Genomic DNA, 19150 nt, shown 5'->3' with positions numbered 1-19150 from the left:
GAGGAATCGAGCGCCGAGCGCATCGATAGCCCCGCCCTCGGCGGCCGCCCGGCCCGGGGCCCATCGGTGCGCTCGGCGCTCGATTTCCCTAGGCGGCGGCCGCGGCGGCGGAGGCAGAGCGGCGCGGTGGCGGCGGCGGCGGCGGCTGCTCGGCCAGCACTCCGGGCCCCCGCCATTTCCGACTGGGCGCGAGAGCGGTGCGGGCACTGAAGGCGGCGGCGGGGGCCAGAGGCGCGGCGGCTCCCAGGTGCGGGAGCGAGGTACGGAGCGGACCTCCCCTCCAGGGCCCCTGCCCTGGACCCGACCCTCCGCGCTCGCGCCGGGCGGGGCCGGCGGCGAGTGAATGAATCAGGGGTCCCGGCGGGGCGGAGAGGGTCGCGGGAGCCGGGAGAAGGGGGCCGGGCGCGGGGGGTGGGGGTCTGCGGCTCGGGGGGCGCGGGGGCGCGGCGACGCGGGGAAGGAGGACTAGGCGGTGCGGGGCTGCGGAGGGTGAGGCTCGAGGCGGTCGCCGCTGGTACTGCTTCCTGGACGGGGAACCCCTTCCTTCCTCCTCCCCGAGAGCCGGGGAGGCGGCCGGGCAGAAACTCGCGGGCCGGGCGGGCTGCCCCGCGGGGCGGCGGGGTGCGGTGGCCGTCCCTCCCCGCGCGCGGCCTCCCCTCCCCCTCGGCGCCCTCCTCTCCCGCTCCCTCCGCTCCCGCACCTCTCCTCCCCGCCCCGCGCCCGGCTGGCCTCGGGGCTGCCTTCGCCGCTGCACGGAGCATCTCGAGGACGGAGGAATAAACTTCTCCCCGAGCGCGGACCCGGCGGCTGGTGGCCCCTTGTCACCGTGGAAGCGGGGAGAGGAGTCGGGGGAGGTCACGTTCGGGAAGAGCCTAGGAAAGTGCTCGGAGACCACTGTTGGAGGTTATTGTGTTTGGGGAGAAAAAAAAAATGCATCTGCAGCCGAGTTCCTGACGGCTCCCCTCCCCCAGGCCTGGCTGTGACATTGCCGTGGCCACAAAGGAGGAGGTAGGGACGGGGGTGGAAGAACAGGTGGCCCACACCCTGCCGTGGACAGCCCGTGACTTCAGGAAAAAAGTTCATCCCAGGAGGTCTGCTCTGCTTTGCTTTGTCAAGTTAAAAACACAACGCAGAAAACCCGCAGAGCAGCAGCGGGGCTTTTCCCTTGTGCAGACAGTCCTAGGGAGCACCGTCCTCGAAGTTCAATTGACCGGCTCTTGTCCTTTCCCTTGCCTCTTCGATGTTACCCGCGTCCTGGCAGGTTTGACCCTCATCCCAGGAGGTGGTACTCTTAAACGGCACTCAAAAAATTTTTGCCTTAAAACTGAGCTACAGGAGGAGCTCATTGTAGCAATCTTTCCTCCAGCCAACCGCCGGGAATACCCTAAGGCAGGTGCATGCTGCAGTCCTAAATGAACCTTACCTCTTAATGTCCATCAAAACAAGGGGTTAAAAACGGAGAGGTGTTTTCTCATTTTTACCCAATGTTACGTTTGTAATGGAAACATTCATTTAAAAAGAAATCGTAAAGGTGCAGAATCTGTTCCTAACAGTCATCTCAGAATCAACCATACGAGAGATGTCACTCTTAGGCCCCAAATGCTGACTCCAGCAGAGACATCCAGTACGGTTGACAGCAGTGCTGCTTGCTTTGAGACTAGCCATCCGCAGGCATGCTTGGTTTTAAGAGGTAGGAGATGAGATGATAAATAAAAGTGATTTTTTTCTTCCCTTGACTAGATCTTGTGCTCTGATCACATTTCCACCCCTTGCTAGCTTTTGTAGCTTTGGGTGAGGGGGCTCCTTCTGGCATGTGGTCTTCGGTAAGCTTCCTTGGGAACCCAGTTTTCTCTCCTGGACTTAAATATTACTTGACTTTATAATACAGTTAAAGGAGTCCCCCGTCCCCAGAAACAACCACTCATCAACAAGTAGACCAGAAGGTGTATTTCAGGGTTCACACGTCTATAAAATTAAGTTCTAATCCAGTCTCTGTCCACGGGATCTCCTAGGCTAGCAAACTTTTTTGGTGTAAGGGTCCCTTTATATTCTTAAAAGTTATTGGCGATCCCAGCGTGTGGCATGTCCATATTTACCATCACAGAAACAAAAACGGAGACTTTTAAACAGTTCTTAATTCATTTAAAAATAGAAACAAGAAGCCCATTACTTGGTAACATAAATAGCTTTTTTTAACTAAAAATAATTTTTTCAAAACAAAAACAAAAGTTAGTGAGAAGGGTGGCATTGTTTAACACGTTTGCAAATCTTGATTATATGACACTAGGAGCCATCTGGATCCTCATACCTGCTTCTGCATTCAGAGCACACATCTGGGAAACGACCATACACTTGTGAAAGAACAAGAGTGGAAGGGGTAATTGATAATGTAGAATTTTTATGAAAATCGTTTTTAACCTCTTGGACCCTCTTCCCCCCCAAAGCCTTGGGAAGCCTAATGGGTTCCTGGCCACTTTTGGAGATCTAGGCTATCCGAATTATTTTGCAGGGTTTGGTGGGCAGGGATACATTGTGGTGTGATTCTCCTCACCGATTCCATTTGTTATAGTCTGTATTTAGAATAAAAAGTGGGAGCAAACGGAATGAGATACATGTTTGAAGTGGCTCCCACAGTGGCCCTAGACAAGAGCAAGTAAGGCTGTGGTGGCACTGCGCAGGCAGGGGTCTGTAATATAACAGTCTCTGATAACAGCAGTTGCCTAGCCTGTATGCTGTCTGTGGGAGGGCTCAGGAATAGGGTAAGGAGGTGGTTAGTCTATTATCATTTGGAAAACCATATTTTATTTTCCTGTGACTATTTGGTGGATAATTTTTGGCTTTCAGTAAATAGGATGCTGTTTGTATATAGTGTTTATATCTGCACATTCATTAATTTGGGACTACTTATAATAAATTGTGCATTTACTGCCATTCTTTCCATGGTTCCTTATTTGTAATAATATCATGTAGTTATTGAGGGAGAGAAGATAAAATTAAATTCATTTTATTTCAAAAAGTTTGAAACAACTGACTAAAAAATATTTTCTGTCTTGTACTGATAACCTTACAAATTGTCAATATTTATTGCAACTGTTGGGAGATGATGAGATGCAAAGAGTAAAAGTCATGTGGATTCCTGAGAACTATTCACTCACATCTTTTAAAAAATTTATTATTAAAAGCAGTGCTTATTTTTAAATTTTATATAATTATATTTTTTCTTCTGCAAAGTACTATTTTTCAGCACTAATATAGATTTATATGTTGTGATTGATGATTAAATCAACTGTGCTTAATATTTCAAAATTCTTAAAGTTCTCTTAGTTTTTATAACATTATTTTTCCCAGCAGATATTTTACAGATTAAATTGTTCATCAATTATTGTCTTGCCCTAGTCGGTTTGACTCAATGGATAGAGCGTCAGCCTGCAGATTGAAGGGTCCTGGGTTTGATTCCGGTCAAGGGCACATGCCCCAGCTTGCGGGCTCAATCCCCAATAGGGGGTGTGCAGGAGGCAGCCGATCAATGATTCTCTCTCATCATTGATGTTTCCTTTCTCTCCGTCTCCCTTCCTCTCTGAAATCAATATATATTATTTTAGTTCTCAATTTTATTTCCTTAATTATTTTTAACTGATTTTTATATTAGTTCTCACTTTTTATTTTCTCACTATACAGTGAGATTTATTTGACAATTCTTCCACCCCCTTCCACTCCCACCCCACTGTCTGATTCTTTCTAACTACTCAGGAGAACTATATGATGATTCTTTTTAAAAGTTTTCTGTAGCTCTTGGCTCCAACAAAGACACTCTGCATATCCACTTGTAACTCTTAGGGGCCATAGCCAACTAGGAGAGATAGCTGTCAACAGTCTTGTGTGGGTGTGTCCACGGGGTATAGAGCATTGTGCTAGACACTTGTACTGAGTAAAGTTGTGGCATGTTCCTTTGAGAGCCATTAACTGCTATAGAACAGCAGACTGGCTGTTTAGATAGAACAGCCTGAATATATGATAAAAGAACTTTGTACTCTGAATGCATCTTTCTGAAATGTTGAATGGGCGAGTTTGTAAATATAGTGTGATTCATTACAATGAACATCCGTACTCAACTGAAGTTTTTATTGAATTTTGTGAGATATTTTGAAATAATTTTCCATATAAAGGTGAGTTTGTGTTAAAAGGTATTGATAGAGTGTTTGGCTTCTATTAAACTCATGTGTGACACTTGTTCTAATTTAGTTACATTTTCATTATTTTTATTATAAGGCCTGCTGAAAATGACTGAATATAAACTTGTGGTAGTTGGAGCTGGTGGCGTAGGCAAGAGTGCCTTGACGATACAGCTAATTCAGAATCACTTTGTGGATGAATATGATCCTACAATAGAGGTAAATCTTGTTTTAATATTATGCATATTGATTTGTGGAGGCCCATCCTTTGGGTACAAAAAAAGTTGCATTATAAGACAGTTATACTGAAAATAATTTTATTAAGTTATCAGAAATATATTTAGGCTTTAAAGCTTTACTCTGAAGTTACACATAACCATAGATATGGAGAGCCCTTCTTCTCTTGGGAAATCTCAAGTTTCATGACATTCCTTCTGTGTTTGTATGTGTGCATTTCAGAGTTTTGTGAGAGAGTGAAATGTGAATATACATTTTACCTATACCTAACAGTCATTTAAAAAAAAATGTGGCTATTATTTTTATGGGTTTTTTTGTTTTGTTTTGTTATTTTGATGTCACATATTAGATTTGAATTGTACTGGTGAAGTATAATCATTTGAAGGCTGATTTAAAAATGTAATTAGTATCTCCCTGTTTCCTCTTCATATTGAAGTAGTGGAGAATCTACAGCTACCTGATGCATTTTTAAAAGCTCATTCTTTGCATATATAGGTAACTGTATATCTCAGATATATATAAGGGTACCACAACCAATCCTTTGCTTTCCAGCGCTTTTTTAATTTACTCAAGGAAATGTTAGATTTTTTTATTACAAATTGATTAATAATTTTCAGACTTTTTTATTTTAATGAAAAATCACCAAACTAAAGGCCAACAACAAATGATAGAATAAAGGCCTGAAGGAGACCTTAAGAGGACAAGTAGTATCAAGCAGATAAGGATCAATTTAATCCCAAAGTCCTGTAGGAGGGAATGGCACAACTGTCCTTGTTAACTCATTTCCAGAATTACTATATTTTATGCATAATCTGAAACTTCATGTTAAGTTTCACATCAGTGGAGATGGAAAGAAGTATACTGCCTCATCTTTGAAATAGACTTATACTGTTGGATTATTTCTTAGACTTCTTTACCCTGGGTAAAGCAATCCAACCGCCTAGCTGTTATTCTAGGTCTGATATACCAGTTGTTTAAATCAACTTTGAAAAGTTTACCAGAACTTTGTCTGCGTCCCAAGCTGCATAATGTCTTTGACTGCACTGAGGTAGGTTCTAAGGGCTTTGGTGGCCTGGGAAGATGTTTATGCAGTTTAGAACTGAGGATTGATAAGTTTTATAAGGAAATCTATATATATAAAAGCCTAATATGCAAAGTGTCCCCTCGGGAGTTCTACTGACTGGGAGTTTGATCGCTTGCTATGATGTGCGCTGACCATGACCACCAGGGGACGGCATGGACCGAAGGAAGGCCCTGGCCAGCAGCCAGCAGCCAGGGAAGGGAGGCCCTGGCTGGCAGCTTGCAGCCAGCAGCCACTAGGGACCCAACCTGTGCATGAATTTCGTGCACTGGGCCTCTGTTAAATATTTTTGGTACTACAGGGGGAAAATGAAGAAATAAACGTGTATTTGCAAAGATTTGGTTTAGACAGAAGCAACTTTTATTTGGCTTCCACGGTTAAGAATTTGCAGTAAAAGGGAAGAGCCCTACTGAAGTGAACCACCTATATAATAGTCTCTGTGTATTTGCTCTCGATAACTCTGTTTAATGCTGTATGATGGTTCTGTTTTGTTTTCTTTTTGTCTCCAAGGAGGATTAAATAGTTAACTTATTTCTAAAGCCAAGGCTACTTGGCATACTTCACCATTTAAATCAGAAGTGAAAGGGAGTTTTAAATAGAATTCAGGTTAAGCATGGAACTGTTCCTGGGATTTTGGAAGATGGTTTTAGCAGAAGTAGCCTCATCTTCTCTGAAAATCTGAGGAATTTCATGACACTGTTTTCTACCAGAGGTCATGAATGCTATATGTATTATAATGTGATAAAATAGGTTAGGAAACCTTTTGGTCACAACTGTTAAAGTGCAGTATAAACAGAATAGAACTAAATCTAAAAATTCATCCTTTATTTTGGGGGAAAGTAGAAAATGTTTATAAACTCAAACCCATAACTCTGATTATGATTTCTGTCAAACCAGAAGACTTGACTCTGGGAACATTGATTACCTGTGGACTTTGAAATTGAGGTTCCTCACTAGTTTAGCCACCTAGGAAAAGGTATCATACAGAAATTGTCTCTGAGGCAACTAACACACTCAGCGATTCTCAACCTGTGAATCGTGACCCCTTTGGCGGTCCAACGACCCTTTCACAGGAGTCGCCTAAGACCATCCTGCATCTCAGATATTTACATTACGATTCATAATAGTAGCAACATTACAGTTATGAAGTAGCAACGAAAATAATTTATGGTTGGGTCACAACATGAGGAACTGTATTTAAAGGGCCAGAAGGTTGAGAATCACTGCGATTCTTGGTGTATAGTTCAACTACAAGAAAGGCAAAAGAATTAGTTTATTCTAAAAAACAGTTAAGCAAAAATGCTAACTTGATGTTTTTGTAAAAAGTTTAAAAGGAGAATGGGGATATCAGTACTGCTGTTAGGTTTTGATTGGTGAACAATGTAGGTCAGAGAGAAAATGAGAGAGGACATAGACTTTGCACATTTGTAATTCTCATCAGTTTTCCTGCATTAAAACAAATGGAAAGAAATTGGGGAAAAAATTTAAATTAAGTGATATCATATTTTCTAGTGGTTTAAAATTTGCAAAGGTTTACATATTATGAGATAGATAAGGAAGGTGGTCATTGTTTCTTTTTATAGATAAAAATGGTCTCTGAGAGGTGGTAACTTGCCTAAAGATTCTTTTCTAGTATGGTGGCACTTTAAGTTTTCTGAAACTAAGTTAAATGGATTTTCCACTCTATTCATGTATAACCCTTTAAGCAAAGAAATAGTTATTATTGGAAGCTGATTCATATCAGTATACCAAAATTTGATCTTAAATACTATCTAATGGCACCTTAATGATACAGAATTAGATAGGAATGACACATTTGTGGAGTATGTCTATATTTGAGGCTATCTACATGATAATCACCTTCTATTCTGAAAGATTTTACCTTTATCTTTTATGAAGTCCATCAAAGAGTTGTAGAGATGATGAAATACCTCCTTAGTGGAGCAAGATTACTAAAAACTCAAAGCAATCCCCTAAGCATAATACCAGGCTAGAAATATGTATGTTTTTATAGTTTAGCGATCCCTTGCTATTATGAAAACATGTTCTCTAAGATGTATTTAGCAAGGGAAAATGTGATAGAAAAAGAAAAATCTTGTCTTAAAAATAAACAAGTAGTTACAGACATTGAAATCAGAATGATCAGTTGATCAATTAGCAAATATATATTACATGTATCTAACGGATATAGTATACTACTAAAAATAGATATAGAAAGAAGTATTTTTTCCAAGCTCTTAATTTCATTGACATCTGCATGCATCTGTTAGTGTTACATACTTATAATTCTATAATTCAGTCCAAGTTTTATGCCCTTCTTTGATGAAATAGTTTCCTCCTCAGGAAGAATAGATTCATAATTGGATTGATTTGTGCTATCTTTAGTGCTCTGAGCTGTAATCACCAAGATTTATCAGTTTCTGTTTTTTCTATACATAAACTTTATTTGTGGAATTTATTTTACTAACTGAATAAGATTTAAATTATAGAGAGAAAATTTCTAATATTAAATTGTATTGAAAAGTGGTGTTAAAAAGCATTATGTAAACTTGCAAGCTGTTCTTTTTCTGGCTTTTCTATGTATTGATAGTCATCAATGAGGAGTGACTTTGCCTTTAGGGAACATTTGGCAATATCTGGAGATGTTTTGTTGTCACAACTTGAGGGGGGAACTGCTGGCACCTGTGATGGGTAATGCACAGGACAGCCCCACAACAAATAATTAATTACCTGGCCCCAAATGTCAGTCGTGCTGAGGTTGAGATCCTATATGGATAGCCTTAAACATTCTTAAATTGTTAAACTCAAGTCCCTGAATAAGGTGTATGTTAGATTTTTCTAACATAGATTTAAGCTTTACCTTTTCTAAACCAGTAATACGTTATTTATTTACTTAAATATACATACGTGTGTGTGTGTGTGTGTATACACTCTAGCTTCCTGTTAAAACAATCTGTTTTCAAAATAAGGTAATAGCAGTTTTGTAAATGAAGTTCTCTTCAGTGCTGTGACCAGCTCTTCCCCCCCTTGTAAATGAGTGCCCTCTACTGGTCAATTTATTTGCTTTTATAATGAATAACAGTAAAATACCTCCTAAATTTGGAGATTTTTCCTATTTGTGTGTGTGGTTATGATCATTTTATAAGTATATTAATTTTATTTAAAAAGTTTTATTTATTTGTTTAAAAATCTAAAGTATCATAATTTACTCTCTGCTAATATTAAGATTACTCTGTGGACTAGTTTAGCCTAAGTATGTGGGTGAATGTTTTTGACTAAGAAAGGAAATGTAGCCTAGTAAGAAAAAAGAGGGGAGTTATTTTGCTTGAGGGAATAAGAAGTGGCACAGTGGCTCTGAATTTCTTTACATGCATGCAGGAGTGATGTGTTAATTGGGTGTAAGGAAGGGTCTATTCAAAAGTGGCAAATTGTGGAAGTTCATATTTTGTAGATTTTTATAGGATTGTAGAATAGTTGTGATCACCTGAATTTTAGAACAAGCACAAAATTCAGGTTCTGTATTTAGGTCAATTTAAGAATAAGTGTTTACTTAATAATAACTGTTAGACCTAAATGTTAAAAATTATTGGACATGTGTTATTCTTATTTGAATTTTTATAAATACAAAGCTTTAGAGAAATACAAATGAAAGTTGATAATGGCAATAAGTGAAAGGAAAAAAATGTTAATGGGTTAGCACAGCCGTGGACAAACTATGGCCCGTTTGAAATGAATAAAACTAAAAAAAAAAAAATACCGTACCCTTTTATGTAATGATGTTTACTTTGAATTTATATTAGTTCACACAAACACTCCATCCATGCTTTTGTTCCGGCCCTCCGGTCCAGTTTAAGAACCCATTGTGGCCCTCGAGTCAAAAAGTTTGCCCATCCCTGGGTTAGCATCTCTTAAAAGGATTCTGGTTTAAACAATGCAATCAATTCTTCAAATTCTGTAAATATTTATCAGTGCCCACTTTGTACCATACAGTCTTCCTAGGGGCTGGAGACACATAAAGGAGCAAAGGGACCAAATCACTGCCTTCATAGGACTTATTAGTCTTAGATGTATTTTGAAGAGCAATGTTTCTAGACAGTGATTCTACTTACATATGACTTAATTTAGAGGCTTTATGTTTTAGGAGGGCAGTAGATTTCGTTCATCTCTTAACGATATTATTTATCATAGTTTCTAGGTTTATGGAACAGTTATAATATTGTGATCTTAAATTAGAGCCCTAGCCTGTTTGGCTCAGTGGTTAGAGTGTCGGCCTACAGACTGAAGGGTCGTGGGTTTGATTTTGGTCAAAGGCATGCATGTACCTTCGTTGTAGGCTCCATCCCTGGCCCAGGTTGGGGTGCGGCCCAGGTTGGGGTGCATCCAGGAGGCAACCATTGATGTGTCTCTCACATCGATGTTTCTCTCTCCTACTCCCTTCCACTCTCTCTCAAAATCAATGGGATAAATATTCTCCGGTAAGGATTAACAAAAACTTGTAGATATGGGTAATAAAAATAAAATATTTGAGAGGATTAAATAGGGACATAGTGCTTATGTTACATAATTTTTCAACTTTTTATTTTGAAAACTTTCCAATTTATGGAAAAGTAGTAAAAAGTTAATATAATGAATACCATTTACTCTTAAAATAGACATACTTGCTTTATATATGTGTGTGTATGGCTACTTTCACACTACAGTGTGAGTTGAGTAGTTTCACCAGAGACCAATTACTATCTGGCCTTTTATAGAAAAAGTTTGTCAATCCTATTCTAACAAGAAGAGCATTCCCTTATATAATCACAATGCACTGGCGAAATTTAGGAGATTCAACATTGATACAAAAAAATTACCTCATATATAGCCCATAATCTAATTTTGTCAGTTCCCAAAATGTTCTTTTTTAACAATTCCTTTACTTTTTTCTGATCTAGGATAAAAAAATTAGTTGTCATGTCTCAAATCTCTTAATCTAGGACAGTTTCTCAGCTTTTCTTAGTCATTCATGACAATGGTACTTTTTAAAGAATTCAAACCAGTTGTTTTGTCTGATTTTTCCCTCATGATCAGATTTGGTTTAAACAGATTTGGCTGGAGAATACTACATGATGTTATGCCCTCCTCTGTGCATCAAATCAGTAGGCACAGGTTTGTCCCATTATTGATGATGTTAACATGATTATTATTATTAGGTTAAGGTCATGTCTGTTTTCTCTCTGTAAAGCTATCTTTGCTTCCTTTATAATTGATAATGTACTCTGTGGGGAGACACTTTGAGAATATAAATATCCTGTTCTCCAACATATTTGCACCCAGTGAGATGTAGCATACACTGATAATTCTCACCAGAATAAATTAACTACCACAGTGAATGTAAAACAGTAGTTAATTTTCTGACTCTGTCATTACTTCTACATTTATTGGTTAACATCTACCATGAATAACGGCTCTCCATTTTCTTGTCACTCTCCTTTTTTCATTTGTTTGGTTTGTCATATTTGTACTAGTATGAACTCATGTATTACTTTTTTATTCAATGTGTTAAAGTCTAATACTATATTTATAGTGATTCTCAAATTTGGTTTTTATATAACCAGTGGAATCCCTTTCAAACTGGCCTCTGTATCCTTTTGGCATGTTTCCATCAGTTTTTGAGCTCTTCCTTACTCTGTCACAGTGTGTTCCAGGTTCACCTTGTTCTTTCCATGGTCACACCCTGGATTCAGTCACTGTCCAAAGAACCCGAATTCCTTTTATTTAAAAAAACCTGGATGTTAGGTACATTTATTGCAATTGAGGAGTCACTGCTTCTAGACCTTTCCCAATGGACAGAGCTAAGAAATATCTTGTATTTAAAAATCATGAGTTCATTCTTCCTCACCTCCATATTTTCATTCTACCTTGTGTAAATTTTAATGTTAAACATTAGACATGTTGAAATGAAAATGATAATGTTGGTCCTAAATTCTTTTCTTGGAGTATTATGTAAATAACACAAATTGAGTGAATTAACATTAAGTTAGCTTCTTTATTTGTATAACTAGAGGTCTGGTGCATGGATTCGTGCACCAGTAGGGTCCCTTGGCCTGGCCTGCGGGGATCAGTGGACCTCCGCGCCACTGCAGCCTGGCCTTACCTGCCACCTCGCATCGGGCTCCAGCCCGTTACCTGCATTGATCCCGCACAGCGCGAAGTAGTGTGCAAAGCGGTAGGTGGCTGGGGAGGAGCCTGAGCCCGGGCTGGGCACTGTGCCGCTCCCACTCACCCTGGCCCTGCTGTGCCCGGTAGGTTTGCTGCCGCTCCACTGAGGTCTCTGCGCCCGTCCTAGGCCTGTACCAGTGTACCCATGACCACGTCATCACAGCCTCACAGAGAAGCGGTCGTGGGCTCACACCCAGTCAGTCTCGATGGTGGGACTGGGAGCCATGAGCTTGGTGCCTGTTGATCAGCTGAGCAGCGCTCCCACCGTGGGAGCGCAATTACCACCAGGAGGCAGCTCCTGTGTTGAGTGTCTGCCCCCTGGTGGTCAGTGTGCATCATAGCTACTGGTTGAGCGGTCGTTTAGGCTTTTATATATATATACACTAGAGGCTCAGTGCACGAAATTTGTGCACGTGGTGGGGTGTCCCTCAGCCCGGCCTGCACCCTCTCCAATCGAGACCCTTTGGGGGATGTCTGACTGTTGGTTTAAGCCTGATCTGTGTGTTGGATATCCCTCTTGCAATCCAGGACCACTGGCTCCTAACCGCTCACCTGCCTGCCTGCCTGACCTCCCAAAACCGCCTCTGCCTGCTGGCCTGATCACCCCTAACTGCCCTCTCCTGCTTGCCTGATCACCCCTAACTGCCCTCCCCTGCTGGCCTGGTCACCCCTAACTGCCTCTGCCTTGGCCCCCCGCTACCGTGGCCTTGTCTGGAAGGACATCTGGATGGATGTCTGGAAGACATCCAGTCTAATTAGCATATTACCCTTTTATTAGTATAGATAGATTGGGATTAAATATTTTTCTCCATTGAGGAAAGTAAGGATCCTTTAATTTTCAAAATATTCTTAAACCATTTAGGAAAATCTATTTGACTACATAAAAAATTAAGACATCGCCGAGACTGGTTTGGCTCAGTGGATAGAGCATCGGCCTGCGGACTGAAAGGTCCCAGGTTCGATTCCGGTCGAGGGCATGTACCTTGGTTGCGGGCAGATCTCCAGTTGGAGATGTGCAGGAGGCAGCTGATTGATGTTTCTCTCTAATCGATGTTTCTAACTGTCTATCCCTCTACCTTCCTCTCTGTAAAAAATCAATAAAATATATTAAAAAAAATTAAGACATCTTTAACAAAAATACAAGACAAATGGAAGTCTGTGAAAACTATTTGCATCATATATCAACCAGGAAGCTCTATTATATAACTTTTAGAAAAAAGCAAACATCAGAAAGGAAAAGGGTAGGGTAAGGATATAAATAGCCAACCTATCCACCAAAAATAAAGAAATAAATGATATATAACATAAAAAGATGTCATTAATGTAGAAATGAAGTTCAAACAAATAACATTTTTACTTTTATATTGGCTAAGATTAAAATGATAACAGTGCTAGGAAGGGAATGGAGAAGTGTGTACTATCCTATCTAATAAAAGAGAAACATGGTAATTGGCGTACGACCGCTACCCTTCCCATTGGCTAATCAGTGAGATATGCAAATTAACTGCCAGCCAAGATGGCCGCCGGCAGCCAGGCAGCTTGAAACTAACATGAGGCTTGCTTGCTTCAGTGACGGAGGAAACCAACGCTCCCCGCCTGCTTTGCCCGCCTCTGAGCCTGCAGTTTAAGAAACATTGTAATGAATATAGAAGCTAAACAAAACCCCAGAAACCTGCTTTCAGCGAGGCCAGGATCTTAGAGCTGGAGTTATACAGTTTTTCGATTATAGAACTGAAACAAACCAGATACCCTCTTTCAGCAGCAGAAGCCTCAGAGCTGGAGCAGGAGCTAAAGCTGGCCCAGAATAAAAGAAAAAAGAAAAAAAGGAGCAGTTGGGAGCTTCAGTCAGCCTGAAAACAGCCCTCAGCCCCTCACCCAGACTGGCCAGGCACCCCAGTGGGGACCCCCACCCTGAAGGGTGTGTGACCAGCTGCAAACAGCCATCATCCCCTTACCCAGGCTGGCCAGGCACCCCAGTGGGGACCCCCACCCTGATCCAGGACACCCTTCAGGGCAAACCAGCCAGCCCCACCCATGCACCAGGCCTCTATCCTATACAGTAAAAGGGTAATATGCCTCCCAGCACCAGGATCAGCGGAGCCGAGAGGCCTCCTGGCACCGGGATCAGTGTGACAGGGGGCAGCGCCCAAACCCCCAGATCGCCCTGCGGCTCTGTGTGTGACAGAGGGCGGGGCGACAACCTCCCTATCCACCCTGCTCTGTTCATGACAGGGGAAGGCGCCCCAACACCCTGATCAGCCCTGCTCTGTGCTTGATAGGGGGGAGCTCCCCAAGCCCCTGATCGCTCTGTGGCTCTGTGTGTGACAGGGTGCGGCGCCCCAACCCCCTGATCGACCCTGCTCTGTGGGTGATAGAGGACTGCGCCCCAACCCCCTGATCCACCCTGCCCTGAGTGTGACAGGGGGCGGTGCCCCAACTCCCCTATCGGCCCTACTCTTGAGTGACAGGGGGGAGCTCCTCAACCCCCTGATTGGCCCTGCTCTGTGCATGACAGGGGGGAGCTCCCCAACCCCTTATTGACCCTGCTCTGTGCGTGACAGGGTACAGAGCCCCAACCCCCCTGATGGGCCCTGCTCTGTGCGTGACAGGGGGCTGTGCCCCAACCCCCTGATTGGCCCTGCTCTGTGCATGACAGGGTACAGAGCCCCAATCCCCCGATGGGCCCTGCTCTGTGCGTGACAGGGGGCAGTGCCCCAACCCCCCAGTCGGCCCTACCCTGAGCGTGACTGAAGGTGGCATCGCAACCTCCCAATCTGCCCTGCTCTGTGCATGACAGGGGAAGGCGCCCCAACTCCCCAATCGGCCCTGCTCTGAGCCCGACCAGGGGCTGTACCTAGGGATTGGGCCTGCCCTCTGCCACCTGGGAGCAGGCCTAAGCCAGCGGGTCGTTATCTCCCTAGGGGTCCCAGACTGCGAGAGGGCACAGGCCGGGCTGAGGAACCCCCACTCCCGCCCCCCCCCCCCCCCGAGTGCACAAATTTTTGTGCACCGGGCCTCTAGTTTATGCTATAAGTGGGAGTATGTAATCTTACAACTTTCTGGAGGTGTTTGGCAATATGTATTAAAATGTAAGCTGCATGTCCTTTGACCACTTCTAGGTCAATTCCAATTCTAGGAATTTATTGCAAGGATGCAGTCAGTTGGATAAGTGTTTAAGGTGAATACACAGGGATGCTTATTGCAGTATTTATGATTTTTAAAAGTGGAAATAATCTACATATCTACCAGGGAATAGATGAAGTAATTTATGGCTTATCTATACAAATTATATATAGTTGTTGAAAAGCATTTGGTAGATCTATGTGTACTGATGTTGAAAAATGTCTGTTACATAAGTTATGCTTCATAATGATAGCACATGATATAGACCAGGGGTCCTTAAACTACGGCCCGCAGGCCACATGCAAATACAAATATTGTATTTGTTCCCGTTTTGTTTTTTCACTTCAAAATAAGATATGTGCAGTGTGCATAGGAATTTGTTCATAGTTTTTTTTTAAACTATAGTCCGGCCCTCCAATGGTCTGAGGGACAGTGAACTGGCCCCCTGTTTAAAAAGTTTGAGGACCCCTGATATAGAGTATGATTCCCTTTATCTAAAACAATGAATATGAACATAAAGTATTATAGGACATATGTCAAACTTTCATTCTTTGTGGTATTTGGTTTTTAAAAATGGACATTTACTGTTTGAAAGATAAAAGTAAATATTCACTTTTGTGGGAGAAAAGTCCCTCATGTATTAGATACAATTAGATTATTTCATATTTCTGTTTTCCTCCCTTTTAAAGCCTCAACAAATTGGTAATGGTGATGTATCTTGGCTAAAGAAATTAGTATCAGGCCAATTAAAGAATAACATCCTATATAATAAAAGGGTAATATGCAAATTGACTCTAACAGCGGAATGACTGGGAATGACTGGTCACTATGACACACACTGACCACCAGGGGGCAGACGCTCAATGCAGGAGATGCCCCCTGGTGGTCAGTGCACTCCCACAGCGGGAGCTCTGCTCAGCCACAAGCCAGGCTGACGGCTGCCAGCACAGAGGTGGTGGTGGGAGCCTCTCCCGCCTCCTCAGCAGCACTAAGGATGTCCGACTGCAGTTTAGGCCTGCTCCCTGCTGGCAAGTAGACATCCCCCAAGGGCTCTGGCGCTTCCAGAGGGATATCTGACTGCCAGCTTAGGCCCAATCCCCTGGGGAGTGGGCCTAAGCCAGCAGGTGGATATCCCCCGAGGAGCCCCAGACTGTGAGAGGGCACAGGCCAGGCTGAGGGACCCCCCGAGTGCACAAATTTTTGTGCACTGGGCCTCTAGTAGATATATAATACAAAACATGAAAAGTATGTTGGCATCTGTAATTATTAGGATTTGATCCATGATTGTATAGGCCTCACATTCTGATGTTGGCACCAAGTAACAGTTTATGGGAGAATACCACATGACTTCAATAGGTGACAGATGTGTGCTTATAATATCTTTTTTTTTTTAATCTCTTGTGCATATTTTCCTTGCATTTATTGGGATTTTTGGACCAGTTTTATCTCTGGGCAGTGGTACAAATTCTGTTCTCTCTAATCTTAAACTAAGATGCAATATTCTCGTTATTTCAAGCATTTGTCATTGTAAAGATGTCTTTTTTCTTTATCTTTTTAATAAATGTCAATAAAAAATTGTGTCATGATAATGAGCTGTTTTAGCACCTTGCACCCTAGTCAAAACAGAAATCCTTATGACCCTCAGAGACTTAGTTTTCCTTCCCTGGAACTTGTCCTTCTCCATTATAATTACTTTGAAATACAGTGATTGGTTTTGCAAAATATATTCCAAGTGTAAATGTCCAGTGATCTTATAAGGTCAGGATACTATGTTTGTTTTATACATATAGTTAGTTCCTAGTAGCCAGTGGTCTGCCCCCTACCTTTTTGGCTTATAATAACATTTGCAATGTGTAATATATAAAATAATAGTTAAGTTTTATAGTACTTGTCATTTTATGAGGGGATTTTCATGTTAGGAAATTCTAATCTGTATTCAGAGTCATGTGTGTTATTTACCCACTTTTACAACTGAAGGGACAGTGGTTAAGAGTAGATGAGAGATAAGTAGTTTGCCCACGCTCATACCACAAGTGAAGTTCGGTGACTGCCCATAGATTGAAGATTCAGGAGTATATCTCTAGCCTAGACTTCTGTCCTGAACATCAGACCTATATATCAAGCTGCCTACAGCTCATAGCCACCAGAACAATCCACAAACATGGGGAATTCAACATGCTCCAAACTGAACTCCTCTTTTCCTCTACTCTTCCTTTTGTTTCCATCCCTAATCAGTTAGCTCTGCCATTTAAAAAAATTGAGATATAATTCACGTAGCATAAAATTCATCCTTTTAAAGTATACAGTTGAATGGTTTTTAGTGTATTCACAAAGTAATGCAACCATCACTACTATATAATTCTGTAACATTTTCATCACCTCATAACATTTTCATCCATAACATTTCTTCTTTCAGAAAGAAGCCCCATAACCCCACTTTGTCCTGCCAGCCCCGGCAACAACTAATCTACTTCCTGTCTCTGTGGATTTACCTATTCTGAACATTTCGTGTAATTGGAATCATACAATATGTGGTCCTTTTGTCTGGCTTTTTTAAAATGTAGGATAATGTTTTCAAGGTTCATCTTTGCTGTCATCACATACTTTGTTCCTTTTATGGCTGAATAATATTTGGTTGTGTGGATATATTATATTTTGTTTATCCATCAGCTGATGGACATTTGGATTGTTTCCTATTCTGGTCTATTTTGAATAGTGCTACTGTAAACATTCATGTACAAGCTTTTGTGTGAATGTATTTTCAGTTTTCTTGGGTATACCTAGAAGAGGAATTGCTGGGTCATATGGTAGCTTTATTTTTAACTTTTTGAGATGTCAGACTATTTTGCACAGTGGCTGCACCATTTATATTCCCACCAGCAGTGTGAAGTTCTGCCAATTTTACCCATTAAATATTTCTCAAAACTATTTATTTATTTATTTACTTATTATATGTACATATTATTGATTTCAAAGAGTAAGGGAGAGGAGAGAGAGAGAAACATCAATGATGAGAGAGAATAATTGATTAGCTGCCTTCTTCATGCCCCTCACTGGGGATTGAGCCCACAACCTGGGGCATGTTCAGGAATTGAACCGTGACCTCCTGGTTCATAAGCCCATGCTCAACCCCTGAGTCACACCTGTTGGGCACCTCAAAACTATTTAATTTTCACCTATATAACTGTTGCTGCCTTAGGTCAGATTCTATCATTTCTTATAATAGTTTCCTAACTCATCTCCCAGCCGCCAATCTGGCCCTTTTCTATAATTTGCCATAATACTAATGCTGACAGTGAACCTGGTATATCTGATCCTCCCCTCCTACTTAAAAACCGTTTATTTCATTGATTCAGTCTAAGATGAAGTTTAAAACTTAATATGGCATTCAAGACCCTCCATAAGTTGGCCTCTGTGTGATTGTCCAGTTTTCTCTTCATCTGTGTACCTGTAATCCCTCCAAGCTAAAGTTGTATTGAACTTCTTGTGCTATGTATATATTCAACATACTGTTTCATGTTTTTGTGCATTCTCTTTGTTCCTTCCTGCCTGGAGTGGCCCTCCCCTGCCCTGTCTTTCTTAATTATGTTATAATTATTATTAACTAGTAGCCCGATGCACAAGCAAAGATGATCTCGCCTTCCTGTGTGTCACCGTTGCACTTTGCCCTGCATATAGTATTGCAATATTGCATTGTATTTTAGTTATCTGTTTACATTCATATCTTTTCCACAGGCCTAGCTCCTTGCGCTCAGAGACTTTGTACTGTCTGGCACAGTATGTGACACTTAAAAGACTTTTAGTAATTGTTCTATGATGTGAGGGAGAAAGTAGCTTGGTGGGGATGAATTACTAAACCTGTGTTTATATATCTCAAATTTTTTGCTTCTTCCCTATTATAATTCAAACCAGGCTATTGTACCTGTTTCTGTGAGAAATTAGCTGTCTCTGACAACCTTTGGTGGCTTATAATCAATAGTGTGGAACATATTCTATGATGGATTCAAATAATCTTTTAGAAGTTACACTTGAACATTAGAGAGTAAAGGTTTCTCATTTTTTCCTATAGGTATTAAGAATACATGAAAAATATTCTAATGCTTGACACATTGAGAAAATATTATAAACATTTCAAGAGTAAATCCCCAAATAATACTTTAGCTGATATTTCCAACAGTCCTGTTCATATTTATAAGAGCATGAGGATGGAGATTAAATCGGATAATACTTGTAATATGTTTATCATAGTTTTGACATACAAGTAAGGGCTCAGTAAATGTTATAATTATTATTAACTAGTAGCCCGATGCACGAAATTCGTGCACGGGGGTGGGGG

The 19150-nt window shown here is 41.5% G+C and overlaps 1 protein-coding gene across 6 annotated transcripts in view; it reads left to right on the top strand.

Moving 5' to 3' along the window:
• Positions 1–80: 80 nt before the first annotated feature.
• KRAS (KRAS proto-oncogene, GTPase) overlaps positions 81–19150 on the top strand; it is a 44012-nt gene continuing 24942 nt past the window's right edge. For 2 of the 6 annotated variants that reach the window (XM_059682399.1, XM_059682402.1), the window contains exons 1-2: positions 127–260; positions 4270–4391. In XM_059682399.1, coding sequence (XP_059538382.1) covers positions 4281–4391 — 111 coding nt within the window. In that variant the 5' untranslated portion in view covers positions 127–260; positions 4270–4280. Of the gene's footprint in view, positions 261–999; positions 1283–2287; positions 2378–4269; positions 4392–19150 lie in introns of those variants that run through there. The other 4 variants (XM_059682397.1, XM_059682401.1, XM_059682398.1 and 1 more) reach the window with 4 other exon arrangements.

Source organism: Myotis daubentonii, chromosome 2, assembly GCF_963259705.1.
Source record: "Myotis daubentonii chromosome 2, mMyoDau2.1, whole genome shotgun sequence".
Classification (NCBI taxonomy): domain Eukaryota; kingdom Metazoa; phylum Chordata; class Mammalia; order Chiroptera; family Vespertilionidae; genus Myotis; species Myotis daubentonii.
The sequence above is the reverse complement of the archived record's forward strand: the minus strand, read 5'-3'. Positions and strand labels throughout refer to the sequence as shown.